The sequence below is a fragment of the Mugil cephalus genome, chromosome 19 (assembly GCF_022458985.1).
Source record: "Mugil cephalus isolate CIBA_MC_2020 chromosome 19, CIBA_Mcephalus_1.1, whole genome shotgun sequence".
Lineage (NCBI taxonomy): Eukaryota > Metazoa > Chordata > Actinopteri > Mugiliformes > Mugilidae > Mugil > Mugil cephalus.
Genome location: NC_061788.1, coordinates 4,334,198 through 4,354,192, shown reverse-complemented (window position 1 = coordinate 4,354,192; position 19,995 = coordinate 4,334,198). Strand labels below are relative to the sequence as shown.

The 19,995-nt window shown below is 42.2% G+C and overlaps 1 protein-coding gene across 2 annotated transcripts in view; it reads left to right on the top strand.

The window, feature by feature from the left end:
- Window positions 1-3,717, top strand: part of LOC124996606 (netrin receptor UNC5D-like) — a 171,626-nt gene extending 167,909 nt beyond the window's left edge. For both annotated transcript variants that reach the window (XM_047569801.1, XM_047569800.1), the window contains exon 18: window positions 2,185-3,717. In XM_047569801.1, the coding sequence (XP_047425757.1) occupies window positions 2,185-2,383 (199 nt within the window). In that variant the 3' untranslated portion in view covers window positions 2,384-3,717. The remainder of the gene's footprint in view (window positions 1-2,184) is intronic.
- The last annotated feature ends 16,278 nt before the right edge of the window (window positions 3,718-19,995 follow it).

Sequence of the window (19,995 nt, the reverse complement as noted above, 5' to 3'; positions counted from 1 at the left end):
TTTGGGAATGATAGAATAATGACTGGGAAGCGGGAGACGCCGCGCGTCCCAGTCTCTCAATCTGAATACTGTTTTTTAATCTGGAATTTAGTCACAGTGTCGGTCTTTATCTCCCATCGCCAACCGGCTGCCGGTGACACGCCACACTGCTGATTTCATTATAGATCTAAAAACACATGCAGAGGACGAGGTGGAGAGGAGAAGGAGAAGGAGAGGGGCCAACTTTAGCTCAGTCAGAACACTGCGCTGAGGAGAGATGCGATGTTTTGCAGGAATCTAAACGAAGGTCTCGGAGTGCTGACAGGCCAGCCTCTGGCAAGAAAATGTGTTCATGTTAGCACTTCTCATTAGCAGCGACTCTGCATGCGCTCGCTTCTTCCAACCCCTGCAAAGCTCTCTCCGGGTCAGTGTTTGCAGTGCAGGCTGCGGAGGCTTTTCTGTTGTTTGGCGATGGGGTGATCTCTATTTGTGCTTCAGAGGAGAAGTCAATAATCAAGCGCTCACAGCCACGAAGACTCTCAGATCCGTGCAGTCAGCTCCGCCGAGCACTCGAGGTAGACAGTCAGCAAACTCCCTCTCTCCGTCTTGCCAGTTGGAGGCACATGAGAGGGAAAAGTTAACTAATAAAAAAAAAAAAAAAAACACATGACAGAAACTGTGTGATTAAGGAATTTCGCTTTGTGAGAGAACAAACATCTGTGACTGAGAATTGGGGGAAGGATTTCAGAGGCTTTCTCAGCCCAGCTGAACACACCGAGAGGCATGTAATGGAAATGTCTCCACCTAGTTAAGCTGATTTTTGTAATTATTTAGTGTGTGGGAACAAAAGCACGAGGGAGGAGAAGGGGGAGAGAAAGAGAGGGAAGGCAACAACGGGGGATCTCATTGTAAGGAAACAGTGCCCTCTGTTGGAGAGTCGATATAACAACAGCAGAGGAAGCATAAAAGTGTACACACATGCACCCATTTAACATTAGTTAATAGATTAGTTATTTTATTTAAAAAGTAGATTGCAAAGGTTATTTTCTGGAATTAATCGTGATTCTCTCAAACAAACTTTAAAAGACAAAAAGTCACCCTTCACTCTAAAACATGCTCATTGTTAGTTTACGTGTATTCTGACCTTCACTCTGCAGAGGGATGTATGTTAAAATGTTTGACAGTACAAAGCCGTTTCCATCTTCATCTGCAGGAGAAGTTTGTCTGTTCTCACCTTCAGGAGTTTAACACTTGTGCAAAAAAGTTTCATTTCAGCTCCGTTGTCAAAGTGTGATGCGAAATAAATAAAGAAACACTAATGCGGTGAGGTGGGAGCCATGTTGTCATGTGCACAGACTGAGGGTGAAAGAGTTGTGACTTTTTGTGGAATTTAATCATTAATCAAAGATTATTACTGATATGTTCCGATGAGATTTAAATATATAAGCAAGCAGTGGGAATCCTTGCATTTTTTTTAAAAAAATAGTAACTGTAGACTCTCGAATAAGACTTAAAAATACAAACAAAAAAAAATATTTCTAAATTTCTAAATGACCTAGAGCAATTTGTATAAGTATACACCGATCAGCCACAACATTATGACCGCTAACACGGAAACTTTTGGACCTGGCATTCGTGTGGATGTTACTTAGACGTGTAGCACCCACCTAGACCAGACCAGACATCTCCCCAAATTAGCCTCCAAATTCACTAGATCCCAAACTGATCAAGTATCTGTGGGATGATCCACACACAAAACCCTTCCCTCAACCCATAGGACCTAAAACCCCCCCACTACATCTGAGTCACAACTGTTTTGGAGGCGCAAGAGAGACCTTCACAATATTAATAAGGCGGTCATAATGTTATGCCAGATCGGTGTATGTTCTGTGACTGACAAGCATCTTTGCGGCTGCCATTTATGCTAAAGGTGTTAGCATTAAAAGCTAATTTTAGCTGGATTGTTTACAGTGTTGCCACCAGTTGCCCCTGTAATGGCTCCTAAATTGGGTTTAAAGCGTCCTTTCACCCCCATTTAGGTGCAGTACTAAATCACACAATCACCGCTTCGGAAAAGTTCATTAGCCTTTCTATCATAATAACAACAGCAAAGCAATCGCTTCATCACCCAAACACTCCTTTGTTACTCATTGCCATGCAAAACCCAGCACTCTAATGCAATATTCAACTCTCTCCGGCCTGTAGGAACCTGTGCTACTTTGCATGTCAGGAGAGCCCATCGTCAGTGATTCTGAGTCTGTGGGAAGCCCAGCACCAGGACTCGGGAGACCTGGACTCTCTGGCGAGCGCCCTCGAGGAGATCGGCAAGGTCCACTCGTCCAGAGCGGTTACCTTGAGCTGCGGCAAAGACGAGAGGGACTCTGAATTCACAAAACTTGGGTAGGGCAGATGTGCAGAAAATAATGATGGACCTTTTACTGCATGAACGCTGACGATCAGGTGTACTAACTAACCTTTAGAGAGGAGGAGGAGGAGGAGGAGGAGGAGGAGGAGGAGGACGTGGACAGCAGGGAAACTCAAGTTTGGACTGTTACTAAAGCAACACCTCTGCTAAACCAAATGGTCCCTAAAGACAGAACAGAATCACAAAGAAGTGTTTATGTTGTTGACAGGCATCTGCAGATTTTGAGCAGGACTACATGCGTAAGTGCGGCCCACGCTCGTCTTTGAAAGAGAAATGTCAACTCCCGACACGTCGGAGGACTGATAACCTGTACTCAAGGAGTTTAGAAAGGCTCTGTGTGGAGGACGGTTAAACAGAATGCCAATGAAACGCTGGTGATGTGCCCTCAAACAATCCACCGGGCTGTGGAAATGTTAAGTGTAACGTCATTAATTTGCCATTTTTTTTAAAAAAAAAACTCTCCTATTCTTCTTTTTCTGCTTTCTGTGTCTCTTTCTGCTGGAGTTAGATTTAAAAAAAAAAAAAAGAAAGAAAAAAAAACAACAGGAAGCAAAGAATTAATTAATTTGGTGAGAACATCCTGTCCATACTGTGAGAAGAGACAGTAACCGAGAGTGTCTGCTGCAGTGATTAAGTGTTTTAAGGGACCTAATGATGTCCACATGCTAAACGCATTCGCACCAACATGAATCACATGGATCACATTTTAAGGATCGCCCTCATGGACACATGAACATCCTCAGCCCAGACACGCACATCGTCATTAAGAACCGCAGAGGAGGACAACTCACCCGTCTGATCTGTGTCTCATCCGGAGGTGAACCCACGTCCCCTTAATGTCTATATATCTGCTTAATTTGGAGGAAAATTAATGTTTCACTGTGTGACGAGTGGGAACATTACATACCCTGCAAAGTGCTAGCTCTGGTGAAGTATAGTGTGTTAATACAAGATCCCCCCCACCCCTCGAGACTTCATTTTTTTTTTTTCTTGATTTTTTTTAATTTAAAGTTTGACAATTGACGTGTGGCTTGACTGGAGCTGCCTTCCTCGGGGTCGCCTGCACCGACCGCCAAACGACCGGACGTCGATATCTGGAAAAACGCCTCAGCAACGCTCGCTCTCGGCGCCCGCTTCGTAAAGATATCTCGGTCAGGACGATCCCGACGTTCAGTTGCTCCACCTGCCTCTGACCTTAATAAAAGTGACTTTGTGTTGAACTCTTGTGTTAGCGCTCTCTTTTCATGTGCTTGTGCTCATATCAGGTACAGTGGAGAAATCATTAAAGCTGTATGGAAAAAAAAAAAAAAAAACGAGACCCAAATAAAGTGATATTCTCGAGAAGACGTCAAGGACGAACGTGGCGGATTATTGCACGTGCATTGCTTTGATCTAGTTGAAGGCCGAAGTGGTACAGTTGTCATTAATAGTGAAATAAACAATTGAGACCAAAACCGCTCTTTGTACCAGGCTGTAAACATGTTTAATATTGCTGAAAAGTTGGGTTTTTTAACATGGGGGTCTATGGGGATTTGCTCCGTTTTGGAGCCTCAAGCGGCCACTTGATGAACTGCAGTTTCTTGCATTGATGCATGGGGCTTCATCGCTTAGACCCAGAGGTTGCCGCTTGTTTTGAATCCATAGACTGTGTAAAGATTGACAGTAACAGCGCCTCTAAAGTGAAGCCAAAGCAAGTAGAGCTCCCCCTGGTGGCTGGCTGCAGTACAGGTCATAAGCTATTAATTAAATGAAAATGCAAGTGGGTCTGGAGGAAGTGTGGTCGGGTCACGGATATCATGGCTCCATGTGACTCCTGTCTGAAACTAGTGTCAGTTTGACCAAAGCAAAGCAGGAAGTGGGGACGTGTTGTCCATATATATATATATACAGTCAACGGTTGAATCAGGAAGCAAATTAAGCTAACTCACACCTGCAAAAACTACAAATGACCACTTGAGGCTGGTTCCAAAATCAAGTCACTCCCAAGCTCCATGTTACATGTCTAATACAAATAACATGCTGATACAATAACTGGTTTGGCCTCTATAGATAATTTCTTCATTGATGACAACTGTACAGGTGGAGGTCGTGGCATCTTTGAGCTAGCTAGCTAGCTACATCCACTTATGGTCCCACTTCTTTGACCATTTATGGTCTAACCAGGATTTATATGGAGTCTAGCGTTGCCAAGATGGTAATGGTCAGAGTCTCCCTTATTGTGCTCCAAAACCACAGTGTGAATGGTTTATGCAGTGCAATCTTTATGCTAAGCTAAGCTAACCAACCGCTGGCTCAAATAAGGGAATTTCCCAAACTGGTTTTCAAGGATTCAGATGCCGAGAAAGCTGCGTTTCTTGAAACGTTCTTAGATATTCAACCGCTCAGAGTCGTGACTACCCAGTGATCAAACTGGAGTTAATGCAAACCTGCAGTCTTATCAGCGAGCCTTTGTCGTTGTGCGCGCACCAAATACCACAGTATGTGCAGTGTATGCTGCCTGCTCACACATTTGTTCCTGGAGGAGACTGACTCACGTGGAGACCTCTTCTCGTCACATGTTGAGTTAGATCACTTAAACAGACGGCCGCTCTGGGATCGCAAAATCTGAGCTCTGAGCTTGTGATCTGTCGTCGAGTGGGTTAATGTAACTTGTGCTGCAGCTAATGGTTTTGTGTAGATAAATTGCGATAGATTTTCTCAGTTTACTCTCAGTTTAGACCGACAATTTATTCAAACCTGAGACTCTAGAGCTAAATATTTAACATCATGTTAAGCTATGCTAACTATACAGATCCTGCAATAATACTAATAAATACTTCATTAGCATAGCCGCTAATGAAGTATTTACAGATTTCCACTATTCTATTCTGCAGAAACTGCTTAGATAAACACTGTAATTGCTAATATTTTTTTATATTTCCAGTGGAGAAAGGGAAAAGAACTATGCTGTAAGAGGTTTTATGTTAAGGGTTCAAATTTTACTGACAGTACAGTGACTTTTTGACTCCTTTCTTCAGCGACTGCCGCTTCCAGTAACACATGCACAAGATTTTCCACCAAACGTTTAGACGCCCAGAGCTGAATCTCTCCCACAGTTCCACCTGAAAGTACAGTTTTACCTATCCAAGGTCTAGTAGGGGAGCGAATGGTGCCAAACTTTGCTTTTCTTGGAAAGAAAAACACGATTATTGCTCTCGAAAGAGACGAGTCAGGAGACGTCTTCGATTTCCCGGGCTATTACCTGCAACATATCCCACTGACGTACCATCATTCCCCGAGCCTGACTCCTTGAAAATGACTTGGCCCGGTTCTGCTGAAGCACAGAATATGTCCTGTGTCCTCTACAAGCGCCCGTGTGGCAAAGATCTCTCATCAACTCAGATTTGTCTTTAACTTCTTATTGAATTTGCAGATGGATCTGAGCTCAAGAAATGCTATGCAGCACTCCACTGCAGCAGCTGAGACTTCTTAGAGGAAAAAAAAAAAATCAAAGCCAGGAGAATTCATTAAAGACAGGAGGAGAGGCAAAAAAAAAAAAGAAAAATGTTTATTTATATATATGCAGGAATTAATGAGAAATAAATGCAAAGACATGGGTTTTGACTGACGAGAGCTTTTTCTCTGGCACCGTTCGTCTGCCTTGAACCTTGAAAGTAAACCAAGAAAAAAAAGAAAAAAGAAAAGGTTGAACCAGCGAAATTCCTCCTGACAACCTTCCCACTGAGCAGCGGGGATCAGAATGCGGCAGTAGATGCAGGGAAGCTGATGGTCTACTGAGCAACCAAATTACCAGATGCATTTAAAGAGCGGGGATGATGGAAATGTTGTCCCGGCGCCACAAACCCCGGCCGAACACCTGCCAGCGGACGGCGGCCACGTTTCCTCGCGCCGGGCTCCTCCTGCGTTCTCCATCTTCAGCCGCCGACCTGTGAACCCTCCCTGATTCCTAGAGAGGGGAGGAAAACCGGCCTCGCTGTGCAAATCTGATACCGACGTTGAAGATTTTTTTTTTGGGCTTCGACTCCAAAACTCTCTGATCCCAGGGAGTCCACTCCACACCCAACATATACCTCCTTTTCCTACTAATACTGATCACATTTTATGCAGGATTTGTTTTTCCCTTGCAAGCCAGCTGCACTCATACAACATGAAAATAAGGGAAACTGATGAGCTTTGTCAGCGTCGTGCATCACAAAAGAAAATCAGTTTTCCGACTAACCGTGCCTCTTCGTGTGCGTCATCAGAAAGTGTGACCAGAATGTTTTTATTGTTACACTTCATGTGTTATATGCAAGCTGCAGAGGTTGTTTCCTGAGAAGCATTTAAACCTGTTGTCTGTGACGTCCCGGGAACTTTATCCACGACCACGTTTATTTGGAAATCCCAGCCCTGTGCTACAGCTTCTACAGACTTTGGTGTGATATCTTAAGATCTGCATTGCTTTAAAAAAAAAAAAAAAAAAAAAAAGATGGTTACCTCCACCGATCAGCCACAACATTATGACCACTGACAGGAGAAGTAACAAGGGAGAGCTACACAATATTTGGAAGGTGGTCATAATGTTACGCCTGATCGGTGGAAGTGCGATTAAATCTGCTCATTTGGAACTTTAATGTTGTTACTATGTTCTTTTGGTTGTTTCTTCTTCTTCTTCTGCGACTTTAAATCTAATTCTCATAATCCGTCTGTTGTGTTCGGTATTTATTCCTCACAGGTTACCTGTATAATTTATTGCATCTGTGTGTGTTTAATCGAAAAAAAAAAAAAAGACAAAAACATTTCAATATGTTTTACTGAACATTTGAGCTAAATGAATGTTAGTGTTAAGGAAAGGTAGGAAAAGTGTGACAGCCATACTGCTTAGCGCTGCTGACGTTCCCTGATGCCCTGTTCTTGATTTCTTTATTTATTTTTTTGTTTGTTTTTAAAAGTTTAGCCATTTTGAAACTGTACATGCTGTATTGTGTTGAAATAAATATGCAGTGGAAGATTAAGAGTTTCATTTCAGATAATTTTTTTTAATAGTTAAAAAGAGTAACAAGCTTCACACTGATCAGACATAACATTATGACACAAGGTGGTCATAATGTTATGCCTGGTCAGTGTTTACCAGAGCAAATAGATACCACACAATACAAAATAAATAAAGGAATAAATGAATAAATAAATAAATATAAAACTTTACCCTGAAAGATGCAGCAAACACATGGGGCCAGATGCTTCACTAAGCTGAGACTATAAATCTAACACTGGAGTTAATTAATTCATATCTCAAGTTCCCACTGAATTATAAAACAAACATTAATCATTTGGAAACTTTATAAATCCTCCTTCTGTATGTGCATAATAAGGCTGCTGTTTAATACACAGAAACAGGCTAATTATATAAAATTCTGACTGTGTCTTGAATCATGTGTCTCACCACTATTAACTGTTGTTCCTCAAACTAATGAATATGTAAAGCTGTTCAACTCATGACACGCTGCTCTGTTTTTTTTTTTTTTTTTTTTCTCTGCGTTGTGGGAAGATCTGAAGCCTCTGGCATTTTAACAGAAGCAGAATGAACACACTGGGAATATAATGTCTTATTTAAGTTCACTGTAATCATTTTTTGCTATTTTGCTTCATTTTGCTTCTTCAACATGTCTTCTATCAAACTAGTTTAAAAAAAAAAAGCCGTCAAAATGCACATTTAGGTTCACTTCACTACACTTTGTCTGTGTTGCACCCCTTATTTAGTCCTTAACTCACTAAAAGTCAAGTTTTTACTGTGAGCCTCATCTCTACCCCGGTATATCAGCTACTGTTGTGAAGCTCTTTTAATCCTGCAGAAGTCTGTCACATCCAAATATGGTCATATCCTTTTATTGGCAGCCAATCATGAAGGTAGAAAGGCCGATCGGAAGCCAAACGTGAACTCTCATTGGTTGGTGTCCATTTCTGACAACATGACTGGTTCAAAAGTGTCACGTGACCAGATATTCTGCTGGTCTGTGTTTATCTGGAGTCTTTTCTAAGATGAACATTAGATCAAATTAGCAAGAAAAGTCAAAGGAAAAGACCGATGAAGGAGAGGAGAGAGGAAGCCAGAGTCATCTGAGTTCATCCGGCCGTAAATTGTCTTAAGACGAAGGTGACGAAGGTAATGTGATATTTTGATATTATACATGTTGATATAATTATATGATGTGTTTTGAAGGATTTGAGCTCATCTGGTTTGGTTCTTAGTGGTTTCCAATAAAAATGTACAGGATTTTAAAATGTAAAACTTTAAATGCTGTTTGGTCAAAATGAGTTTTTCTACTTCTCTGCCACTTGAGTAGCACTAACACACACCAAACTTTACAGATTTATTCCTAACTACATCCTGCAGCTATTTACATTCCCTCTGTAAATACCTGGAAATCTAATATGGTAACAAAATGAAACAAGAATTTTGAGCCTCACTTTAGCCGTTATTCAGATTTCTGTTCTGGATGTGTATGCAAATGAGTGCATATTTAACTAGATAACTCATCATTTGCATATTTAAATATAAATTCACAGAAAACTTGTAATACAAAAACAATCTTGTATTTATGTAATTAATCAACTGGAGAAGTTTCATGGTGATACCTGTTAGTTAAAATGTTAACCCTATTCATCTGTTGTATCTGGCCTTAAATAATAAATAAATCCACTTCTGTTACAAGTTGAATATTTTCTAAACTTCCACCTTCCAACAAAAAACCAAACAGGACAGAAGGAGCCGTAAAAGTGACTCAAGTCAAACCCGGATCCAAACAGCAGGTGGCACTGTGCGCTGTCTTCTCATTGAGGCTTATCTTGTCTGGGCACGCCGTGACATTCACCTTGTGCGCATGTGCAAACACACACACACACATACACAAACACACACGACATGAGGCCACCTCTCGGGTCTGTGGCCCTCCACAGTGTGGGTCCAGCGAGGCCTGTTACACCCCCGGTCTGACAGGCCTCAGCGTTCAGCTGAGAGACTGCAAGACTGAGATTCTTTTTTTTATTTTTTTATTTTCTGCCTGATGTGCATTTCATTAACCTTCTTCTTCTTCTTCTTCTTCTTCTTCTTCACACCGCAGAGCGTGAACGACGAGTTAATTTTTATCTATTCTGGTTTTAGCGTCGACACCCAGCCATGCGAACCGTGTCCCGGCCGGATGTCATCTGTCCCAGGAAAGGCTGACAGCCCCCCACCCCTCCGCCCTCCTCCACCCCCCTCCCAGCAGGCCTCCCTCTTCCCCTCCAGACCCTGGCACAGCCCTCACCCTCGCTCCCCCCCCCCCCCCTATAACGCGCCCCACCCCGCTCTCTCTCGCTCGCCTCTGGACAACTGCTCTGACTCAAACGGATTAAAGATGACTCTCTTCTCTCACTTTCCTTTTTTTTTTTTTTTTTTTTTTTTTTTTCACCCTGTCTCCCTCTCTCTTCCTCTCTCTCTTGACTTGTCTTTTCTTTCCATGCCGGATGAAAGGCCTCCCAGACACCCACTCCATGCGCATACCATTCAGGCCAGGACACACAGGAAGTCTATGTGCTGCGCGAGAAGAGAGAGACGGAGTGGGGATGGGGAGGGGAGGGAGAGGGGAGGGAGAGGGGAGGGAGAGGGGAGGGGGTTGTAGGGTGGGAAGTGGCGGAGGAAAGGAGGGAGGGAGGGTGAGTGCTTAGCACAGAGGGAGAAAAGAGAAGGGAATGAAGAGAGGGAGGGAGGGAGGGTGAGAGAAGGGACTAAATGCAAGTCATGTGAAGCTCATGAGAACTAACCTACAAAAGTTGGAATCTTGTTTTCCTTTCACCAGCTCTCAACTGTTCTCTGTCTCCAGGTTCCTCGGCCCGTTTGTATATATATGCGCGGCCGCTTCGTTTCCTTCCTCCCAGCCCCGTTCAGAAAGACGCCGAGAGAAAGAAGAAGAAGAAGAAGAAAGTTTCTTTTTTCTGAATGCATTCAAAACAGAAGTCACTCCAGACCTTAATTGATTGAATCTCACTGTGAGTGTATTGTAATTACTGCGCTGTCCGTACAAACTCCGGCTGCAGTAAATCCAAGCTGAATTCCTGCAAAGTTGTTTTGAAGATCTTTTTTTTTCCCCCCTTCTTCTTTTCTTCTTCTTCTTTGCAAACGGCGCCATGCCATTTAGTTATGAGATTACCCTCAGCCAAAATTTGCCATGGAACTGTGAATAATTGCATCACGTGGAATGGAGCTCTCGGTGCATTTGTTGCTCTCACAGAGTGTGTGTTTGAGGAAAGAGAGAGTGAGAGACTGAGAGAGTGAGTGGGTGGGTGGGTGGTGGGGGCTCAGAGGGCACGGCGTCACGTCGCATGCTTTAAATTACTGTACATTTGCGGCGGGTAGACAGTCGGCTGCCAACTGTCTCTCAGTGGATCAGACAGCTAACATCAGCACTGTGGTTCTGCCACGAGTCGTCCTCTAATTCCCTCTCACCCTCTTTTTCCAGCACGCTCTCTTTCTGCTGGGGCTCCTTAAGCCGCGGTGTCTCGCTTTCTGTCCCCGCCAGACACCACGGGCGAAACGCTGCACGAACCCTCAACCTCTGTTTTAAATCACCTTCGCTCACTCACGCTCGTGCACCGATCCGGCATAACATTATGACCACCGACGGGAGACGGACGTGAATGACTTCTAGCCATTTGTGATGATGCATTTTAATTCTGCTGGGAACCTTTTAGACCTGGGATCCATTGTTGTGGATGTTTGTTAGACCTCCACCCCCACAGCAATGACGCTCCATGATGGCAGCCACCTGACAAAAAAACAATTTAGGAACAACTTGAAAAAACACGAAGAACAGCACCTCAGTCTCAACTTACTATTTCTTCTGGCTCCACTTGTTTGTTGCATCTTTCAGTGTAAAGTTTTGTATTTATTTATTGATACCTGGGCTCTTTTTTACTATTATTATTATTATTTGGCATCCATTTGCCCTGATACACACCGATCAGGCATAACATTATGACCATCCTGTGACAATTTAAAAGGGTTTAGGAACTCAAAAAACAACAACAAAAAAAACAACATGAAGAACGGCACAAGATCTTGACCTGGCCTCCAGATTTTTACAGGATGATCCACAGAGGCCCCTCCCTTTAATCTATAGCACCCAAAGCCCCCCCCCCCCACTAACAACACTGTGTTGCCAGATGTCACAGGTCACCCTCAGATGGCCCATGTCCGTTCATTGTTGAACTATTTTGGAGTCACAAGGACCTACACAATATGAGGAAGGTGGTCATAATGTTATGCCTGATCTGTGTATGTGTGTATGTATCTATATATGTGTGTGTGTGCATATTCAGCTGGCCAGATTTTGCAGTGATTTATGTTGTTAAATACAGGAAATGGTAAAAAAAAAAGCCGTAAGGAGGGGTCATAATGTTACGGCTGATCGGCGTTATGTATTATTTATTCAAGGCGTTTCTTTCCTAAATCACAGTGTAAACAAAAGAATACAGACACCGACACCCACTCACATTCCAGTGCGTGGCTCGCACAAACACACACATTTGTCAGCGTGTTTACACAGTTCACCCGGCAGCTAATCTGCAGCCCTGCTGACTGAAGCCTGCCGTCTGTCGAAAAATGCTTGAGAAAAAAGAAAAAAAAACAAAAAGAAGAAAAGCAGAATCAGGTGACTAATCAGGCCACATTACAGCAGCGGCATGATCACTGCTGCTGCTGCTGCTGCTGCTGCTGCAGCTCGACGCCAGCCAGGCCCCTCCCGTGGATCCTACCCAGGTGGTGCCAGGGAAAGTACTGATGACATCACCTCGAAGGGGTTTCAACAAAGACGAGCATTCCTCACCCGGTCATAATCCACCGTGTTAATATACAGCCAACTTCAACCAGACAAAACCGGCCGGCGAGCTTTTCCCCTCTCATGCCTCCGCTTGCTCTTCTCCCTGTGCTTTTACTTTCTCTCATCAGGTCGGCTTTTAACCCCACCTTTCTTCTGTTTCTTCTTCTTTCTTTTTTTTTCTAGCTAAAAAGCAAACACCTCCAACCTCAGTATGTGTGTTAGGAAGTGTTAACTGGTCTGACAATAAGACACTTGACAGTATATTTCCAGTATATTTTGCCAGGAACTCCCACGCCATCTGTCTTCTTTTGTCAAATGACTTTAGGAACTTGGCATGAGCTGATTCCTTTTTTTTTTTTTTTTTCCATTGGTACTAAGGGGTCATTGTTTTAAGGACACTTAAAGGAACTCTTTAAATAACATCTGTTCCTTTTTTCTTCATATATCATCTGAAGAAACTATGCCGTTTTAAAGATTACTTGGAGAAGTTGCAATTTTAATAATTAATAACAATATTTCGTTTCATCATACGGAAAGAATTAACCCTGAATGTGTAGCCGGTGCCCAGCGTTGCCAGATGTACGATAATTATCGTATTTGTATGATAATCTCACTCTCTGTACCACAAAGTACGATAATTTGACCTCTTCAATAGATGGGGATTAGCAAACACAAATGGTGCTGTTAGTTTATTGGAAGGTAAACCTGCATTAGCAGCTATGCTATATGGTCTGTGGTAATGTTTCACCGTAGCAGATGGTCCTGAGCAACAGCAAATCGGGTGTGTACGATAATATTCCTCAAAATACAGTAATTTTAAACCTCTGGTACGATAATGTGGCAACACTGCTGGTGACACATGTTCACAAGCGCACTTTGAATTACTGTCATTACGTCCTCGTTTGCGCCAACGCTAACTAAAAGTTGAGACGTTGCACTTTACAGCCAATGTGGCGTCGTTATGGTAATATATCATGCTGCTCTCTTATAACGCGGTGTGAATTGTAAATAACTGCTATATATAGACCCCTTCACAGTTTGTAAACAATGTGAAGTTTTTTGAGGGGCGGGGCTTAACTGGAGGCAAAACATCTCGAACGTCATAGCTTGAAAACGGCGGTTAGCATAAATCAACGGACTGTTTTGGCAAGAATGGACGAGGGAAACGCATATTTTAGAGAATATACTAATACACTCACTGCCCGAGACCATGAGTGTTATTTTAAAAATTTGACTCTGACTGATGAGACTATACTCACCGACCCCTACACTCTGACTCGCTGGATGGATGATTTAACCAAAGGAGGACACTGAGGGGACGAATTCTGGTCTGTCTTTATCAAGTGAAGCCTCTCCAACAAAAATATTACAAGAAGTGGAACCACTGGAGGATAACGTAGTAAATACAACTTCTGCTTGAACACCCCTCAAACATATAACTAAGGTAGCGTTAGCTCGCGGTTAGCATTAGCTCGCGGTTAGCATTAGCATGTATCAAGAGTCCTTCAAATAATGATTAATTTAACCTCTGTCTGTCTTTATCAAGTGAAGCCTCTCCAACAAAAATATTACAAGAAGTTAGTGGAACCACTGTGGAGGGTAATGTAGTAAAGCAACTTCAGCTTGGACACCCCTGAAACATACAACTAATGTTGAGGTAGCTAGCGTTTAGCATTAGCATTAACATTGTAACAACAATATCCAAAATAATGATTAACTTAATGTAACTTGTAACTTTCAGTCACAATTTATTTACCCATAACGTTATCCAGACTGACACTGATGATGCGTTACATATTAATCTTATCTCATAAGAAGTGTCTGTTTGTTGATGATTTCTCTCACTCCAATCCTCTCTTTTAAACGCCAAAGCCAAACTGAAGTTGTCTATGACTGGCAACGGCTGCTATGTGATAAAACTTCAAGTTAATGTTTTTGATATTTCTGTTTTGGCTCCAAAAATACAGCAAGACGGCGTTTTCACGGTTGAAAGTGTTCGCCTCAAGCTTTCCTCTGTTTTGCCTCCAGCTAATGCCGTGACATCAAAGAGACTTAGGCCATGAAGGGGTCTATTGAAAGTTCTGGTAGTTTTGGAAAAATAGGCAAAAGCACTTCACACACAACTCCAGAAGGTCATTTGGAGGCTTAGGTGTTAAAGAGTGAAAGTCATGAAAGCAGGATGTAGGTTACACTATTTCTAGCAGCAATTTTTGCCAAGTATGCCTAGCATAAGGATTTAGATCAGATGTAGACAGTTAAATCTGATTTATGGTTACATGTCACATCTATAACTATAACTGCTCTGCTAGGCTCTGCGTAAATACAACATAGGACGTAAGAGAGTATATCTAGCCTTAGCCATCAGTTTCCTTTGCTTAGGATCATTATGGCGGTTAGCTTTTTGCCTAGCTTTGCTGAATAAACCCTTGCACCCTGCACAGCAATGTAATGACTTACAACTAACTGCACGTTCTGCAACTGATTAATATACTTAATCTTTCTGTTTTCTTGTGGTTTTTAAGAGTGTTCCTCTATGTCGAACTACATTTCTGTAACCAAGCAATTTCCCTTGTGGGTCATTAAATTCTGTTACCCATTTTATCACCAATTAACCAACTGGTAGTGCAGACTTGTAACCAAACATTTGTCTGCTTCATAGATCTGGTAAATGTGGAGCAAAATCAGCTGTCATGTTGGGTTGTTTTCTGCCTCACCTTTGAATATGTTAGTCGGTTGTTGCTCTGTTTTTGGTCGGCACCACTGATCCAGTGCTAATCCTATCACAGTGCACGCTAATTTTATCTCAGATCCCACAGAGTGTAGCCTCGATATAGACTGTTAAACCTGATTTATAGTCACATCTACACCAGCTACAGCGTGTGTTCTGCATAATAGGCATTTAATTTATGTTGCAGACCGCAAGCTGGTAACTTAAAATGCCTTTTCTTTCCTTTCCTCCTGTAATGACTATTGAACAATTATGGATTTCTACACAATTTGATACATACATTTGTGTTTCCCTCAGGATTGACTATCATGGCCTACGCCACTGTAATGTCATGGCGTTAGCTGGAGGCGAAACAGAGCAAAGCTTAAGGTGAACACTGTCACTGTCAAGCACGAAAAATGTCGTCTTGCTGTATTTTTGGTGGCCAAAAATTGAAAACTTGAAGTTTTATCACATACTTTAGCAACTAAAAGAAATGACACTTAATATGAAATAAGATTAATATGTAATGCATCATCAGTTTCAGCCTGGATAACGTTAGACTAAATTGTGACTGAAATACCGTTAAGGTGATCAGCTAATGCTAACCGCTAGCTAACTCAACATTAGTTATATGTTTCAGGGGTGTCCAAGCAGAAGTTGCATTTACGACGTTACCCTCCACAGTGGTTCCACTTACTTCTGGTCACGTCTTGGTTGGAGAGGCTTCATTTGACCAGACTTTGTCTCCTCTGTGTCGTCCATTCTGTCCGTGAGAGTGTTGGGATCGGTGAATATAGTCCCATCAGTCACAGTCAACTTTTTAAAATAACACTCACGGTCTCGGGGAGTGAGTGTATTAGTATATTCTCTGAAATATGTGTTTCCCTCATTCATTCTTGCCATTCTTGTGGTGTTTACAAGCTGTAGTGTTTGAGATGTTTTGCCTCCAATTAAGCCCCACCCCTCAAAAAACTTCACATTGTTTACAAACTGAGAAGAAGTCTATAATAAATTTAAAAAAAAACCCGTCAACTGGCACCACCGCGACATCGCAATTTAATTTTGTTTAGTACATGTCTTATCATTCATGCTAATCAAGCAAATGTTTCCATGCAAACATGCTAATCCAGAGTTAACGCTGCAGAAGAAAATGCTTGCATGCCATCCGCATCTTGTCACTGTTAGCATGCATACTGAATTTTTTTAGCGTCGATGTGTCTTGTTTCACTGAAATCAGTTCACTGATGTTACCCAATAGGACACCAATGAGAGCAGTGAGAGCAAACCAGAAGAATCTGAAAAGTAATTTCATACCCCGGTGGATAATTCTTTCCCACAAACGTCCCGTTTCAAGTAGTCTTGTGATGTATCCACATAAAAAACATTGATTCTAGCCGCTGTAAGTTCAGTCCCTTTGTTGGTAGTGTTTTGCAATGTATAACGCCGTTCACGCCACTTGTGAGTCCGTATGCGTGAGAAGGAGGACGACTGGATACTGAACGAATGCTCCGATCCTCCACACAGATGAGAGGAAGATAAACAGTCTCATCAGCTCCTGTGTCAGGCCGCGGCCTCACATCTCAGCACAGCATTCACATTGTGACCTCTCACCTTTGGCTGTAAGCAGGCGGTTCTGACCCTCTGGCTGTTGTTGTTATCATTAAAAGATCTTGGAGAAAGTTGTGTACAGTGTGTACGCTGGAGTCAGATTAGCCTCTTTTACAAATGTTGTTACTGTTGTCTTAACTCGGTAAGGCACTGACTCGGGGTGCATGACTGCCACAGATAAAAGATGAAACTCAGTTTGATGACCTGGCATGTCTTATCTCAAATAAAGTAGCTGGGGTGATCCAAGGTCACATGTTCCTGCTGCTGCTCAGAGAATGTGGATCCAACTTTACACAGCTCTCCTGTTTCCTGCTCTGAGACCACAATGCCACCATTAAACATTTGTCCTTTTAATAAATTAGGAAATGAAATCTCGATCCATAACAGAACCTACGTAAGAGTAACACTGCGGTAAGACGCGACCTTTTGTGTTACCGTCGATTCAGTCGAATTACCTCCAAACAACAGCATCATTTAGCTTCTTGACATTTTTTTTCTTTTTCTTGTGAACCTTCCTAAACTGCAAGTGAAACAATACCCAGCAGGCGTCACAAGATAAGTTTCTGACGCTCAGGAAGGTTTCCCTTCCCTTTATTTTTTCTGCCTTTTCCTTTGCAGGTCATTTCTGTAAACTCCTCACCACCATTTGCTACACAAAGCCCTACAGATATACAAACACAACAGACACAGGCCATGACACAGCTCCCACACAGGCGATGCAAATATCTCCTAACGCACAAAGCATCTAACCACTGCGTCTTTTACTGGCAACACTGATAGAACGCACAGATATTTGTTTTTGCACGAGTCTTCTCTTTGAACTAATCAACCCAGCGGCCATAAATACAGACTTGCTCAGGATAAGCCTCCAAATAACTCAATCATGCACTTCCTGTTTTTGTGCACGTAGCCGGTGACCTCAGAAGGAGAAGCACAGGATGTGCTCCGAGTGGAAGATACAGCTACAGATTTCCTAGACAGTTTTTAATTGAAACACATGTTTTAACTTGGGCAGGAGCAGATAAGTTGAGTGTGTTATGCAACCGTGTCGTCTGATTGTCTTCTTCTGTTTGTGTTTCCTCTTGTTTTTGGCTCCGGAGGCACTTTTTTATGTTCTTTCTGTACGTTTTGGAGCTTCAGCCAGTAAACAGTTGCTCTCGTGTGAGAACTGTCCCGTTGAATCATTGATTACAGTAAGCTCGCCTACACTTTGTGTTCCCCCGCTATCACGCCTTTGGTCACAAGATATTAGACTAATCACGGATGTATATTTCCCAACGCCATCCGAGGACTGAATGAGAAGTGAGACATACAGCCAGACAGCATTTACTCTAAATGCGTCTAGGAGTTGCTCAATCCTTCCTCCGTCGCACCGCTGTGTGACTGAGTGGCAAGCCCGTGATTTATTTATTTATTTACACAAGCTGCTTGGCCCTGTTTGTTTATCTGTTTGTTTGTTCAGTAAATTAGCCTAGCACGGCCCAAACATCTCCTTCCTCCCCAGATACGAAGGCCTTGGAGCCACTTTAGATGAGATCTCGCCGGGGCCGGAACTACGTTCGAGGGGATGTTTGTTATTTGATGTAGTTGAGTTTAAAACGGAGGAATAATGTTATGGTGGCATTAAACAGTGGCCGACTTTCTCCGTGTGCTTCGCGGCGCTACGAGTGGAAAAAAACAGCTGTTCCTCTCCTGGTCGTGTTAAAATTCCTGTTCCTCTACTTGCGCTCCACTTCTGTGTCGGAGCCACACTTTTGAGGTCGTTCATTCACTGGTTCCTGCAGCAAGTTGCACATTAGCTGGTGATTACTAGTGAGTTACGCATTATATAGGCTGGTTAATGAGGTCTAACCGGTCAGGGAATGTTTTATTAACGCATGATGGTTTTAAACTCTTGGACTCAGATAACCTTCGTTTAAAAGTGTATCCCGGTGTCCACCCTGCAACCATTAATACTCTAATGCACGTCTGAGAGGGAGTTAGTTAATCTAACATGTAGGACAAAACAGAGCTGAGTGAATAACAGATTTATTCTAATCTATATAGTTTGGTTAAATTAAGATAAACTATGCTAAGCTAAGAGAAGATAATCTTTTATTTGTACCACAATGGGCCCACAAAATGAGGTATTAAGCAAAAATACTACCGCAAATAAATAATTTGAACAGTTTCTGTGGCTGACTTATTGCACATAGGAAATATTGGTAAGTTACACATTATATAGGGAAGTTAATGAGACGGGAATGTGTAACCGGTGAAGTGCCCGATGACCGTCCTCCCTCTCAGTTTATTGTATTCTTGTTGTCATAGATATTCAAAAACAGGACCCTGATTTCGCCGTTTGACACATCTGCGATGTTTATTTTAAGTGGTTAAGGAACAAGGCTCGACTTATTATATTGACAGTCCTAAGCATCCACTTCATAAGGAGTTTGACCTCCTCCCTTCAGGATGCCAAAACTTTCTGGGCTAGGTTTATCTGCACCCCCCACGCTGACTCTGTCGTACGCTGTTTTTTTTTACTTCTCATTTCTTAGTACTATGCACTTTATGCAATGTTTGCACTTCCACCTTGCACTTTAATGTGTCACGCTTTTATTATGTTTTATTGTACCTTCAGGATGTCAATAAATCTTTTACTGAACGGAAGAATGCTCAGTAAAAAAAACTCCAAAATGACTGTATTTCTGACCTACATCTTTAACCAAATGACATATGTGTGCTTTTCTATGTCATGTCCTTCTTATATCTTAAGTAAGTAAGTGTTCAAAAAGCTGGACTGGAGCGACTACACTGGAGCACAAAGCAGATTCCACCTGGTTAAGTTAGATTTTATTGACTCTATGGTACCTGTGGAATGAATGAGTGCTTGTAAAACGATGGATGAATGATAGGTGACCTATGACGCGCTGTGTGAACGAGTGCTACTGCAGGTCATGTAAGGCTATACAACCAGGCCTGCTCCCAGTAGACCACACATATAGGGAACGATCTGAAACACAAACCGTAACATCTTTAAAATCTGCGTAGCACAGCTGGATCACAAACTGGAATCAGTTTAGAAAAACAGGTCGGAGCCGTCTCTGTTTCCTCAGGATGCTAAGACTGTTTAATATCTGATGGAAGCTGCTGAACTCGTTCTACCAGACTATTACCTATTTATCTAATTAAACAGAAACACTATATACAGGCACACGAATGTATATTATTATATTATATTATACAATTAAAAACTACTGTATAAAAAAAGGAGAAATATTGAATAAATAAAGGATAAATATATTTCACAGTACTGTTTATAGAGGAAGTTTGTATGTATTGCATGACAACAGCACAGAGGTGGAAGTGACGCAGGTGGAAATATTATGACGAGCTGTATAATGTTTTTCTATCTATCTCATGTAATTTACTTGCATTCATAAGATAAGATAAAATAA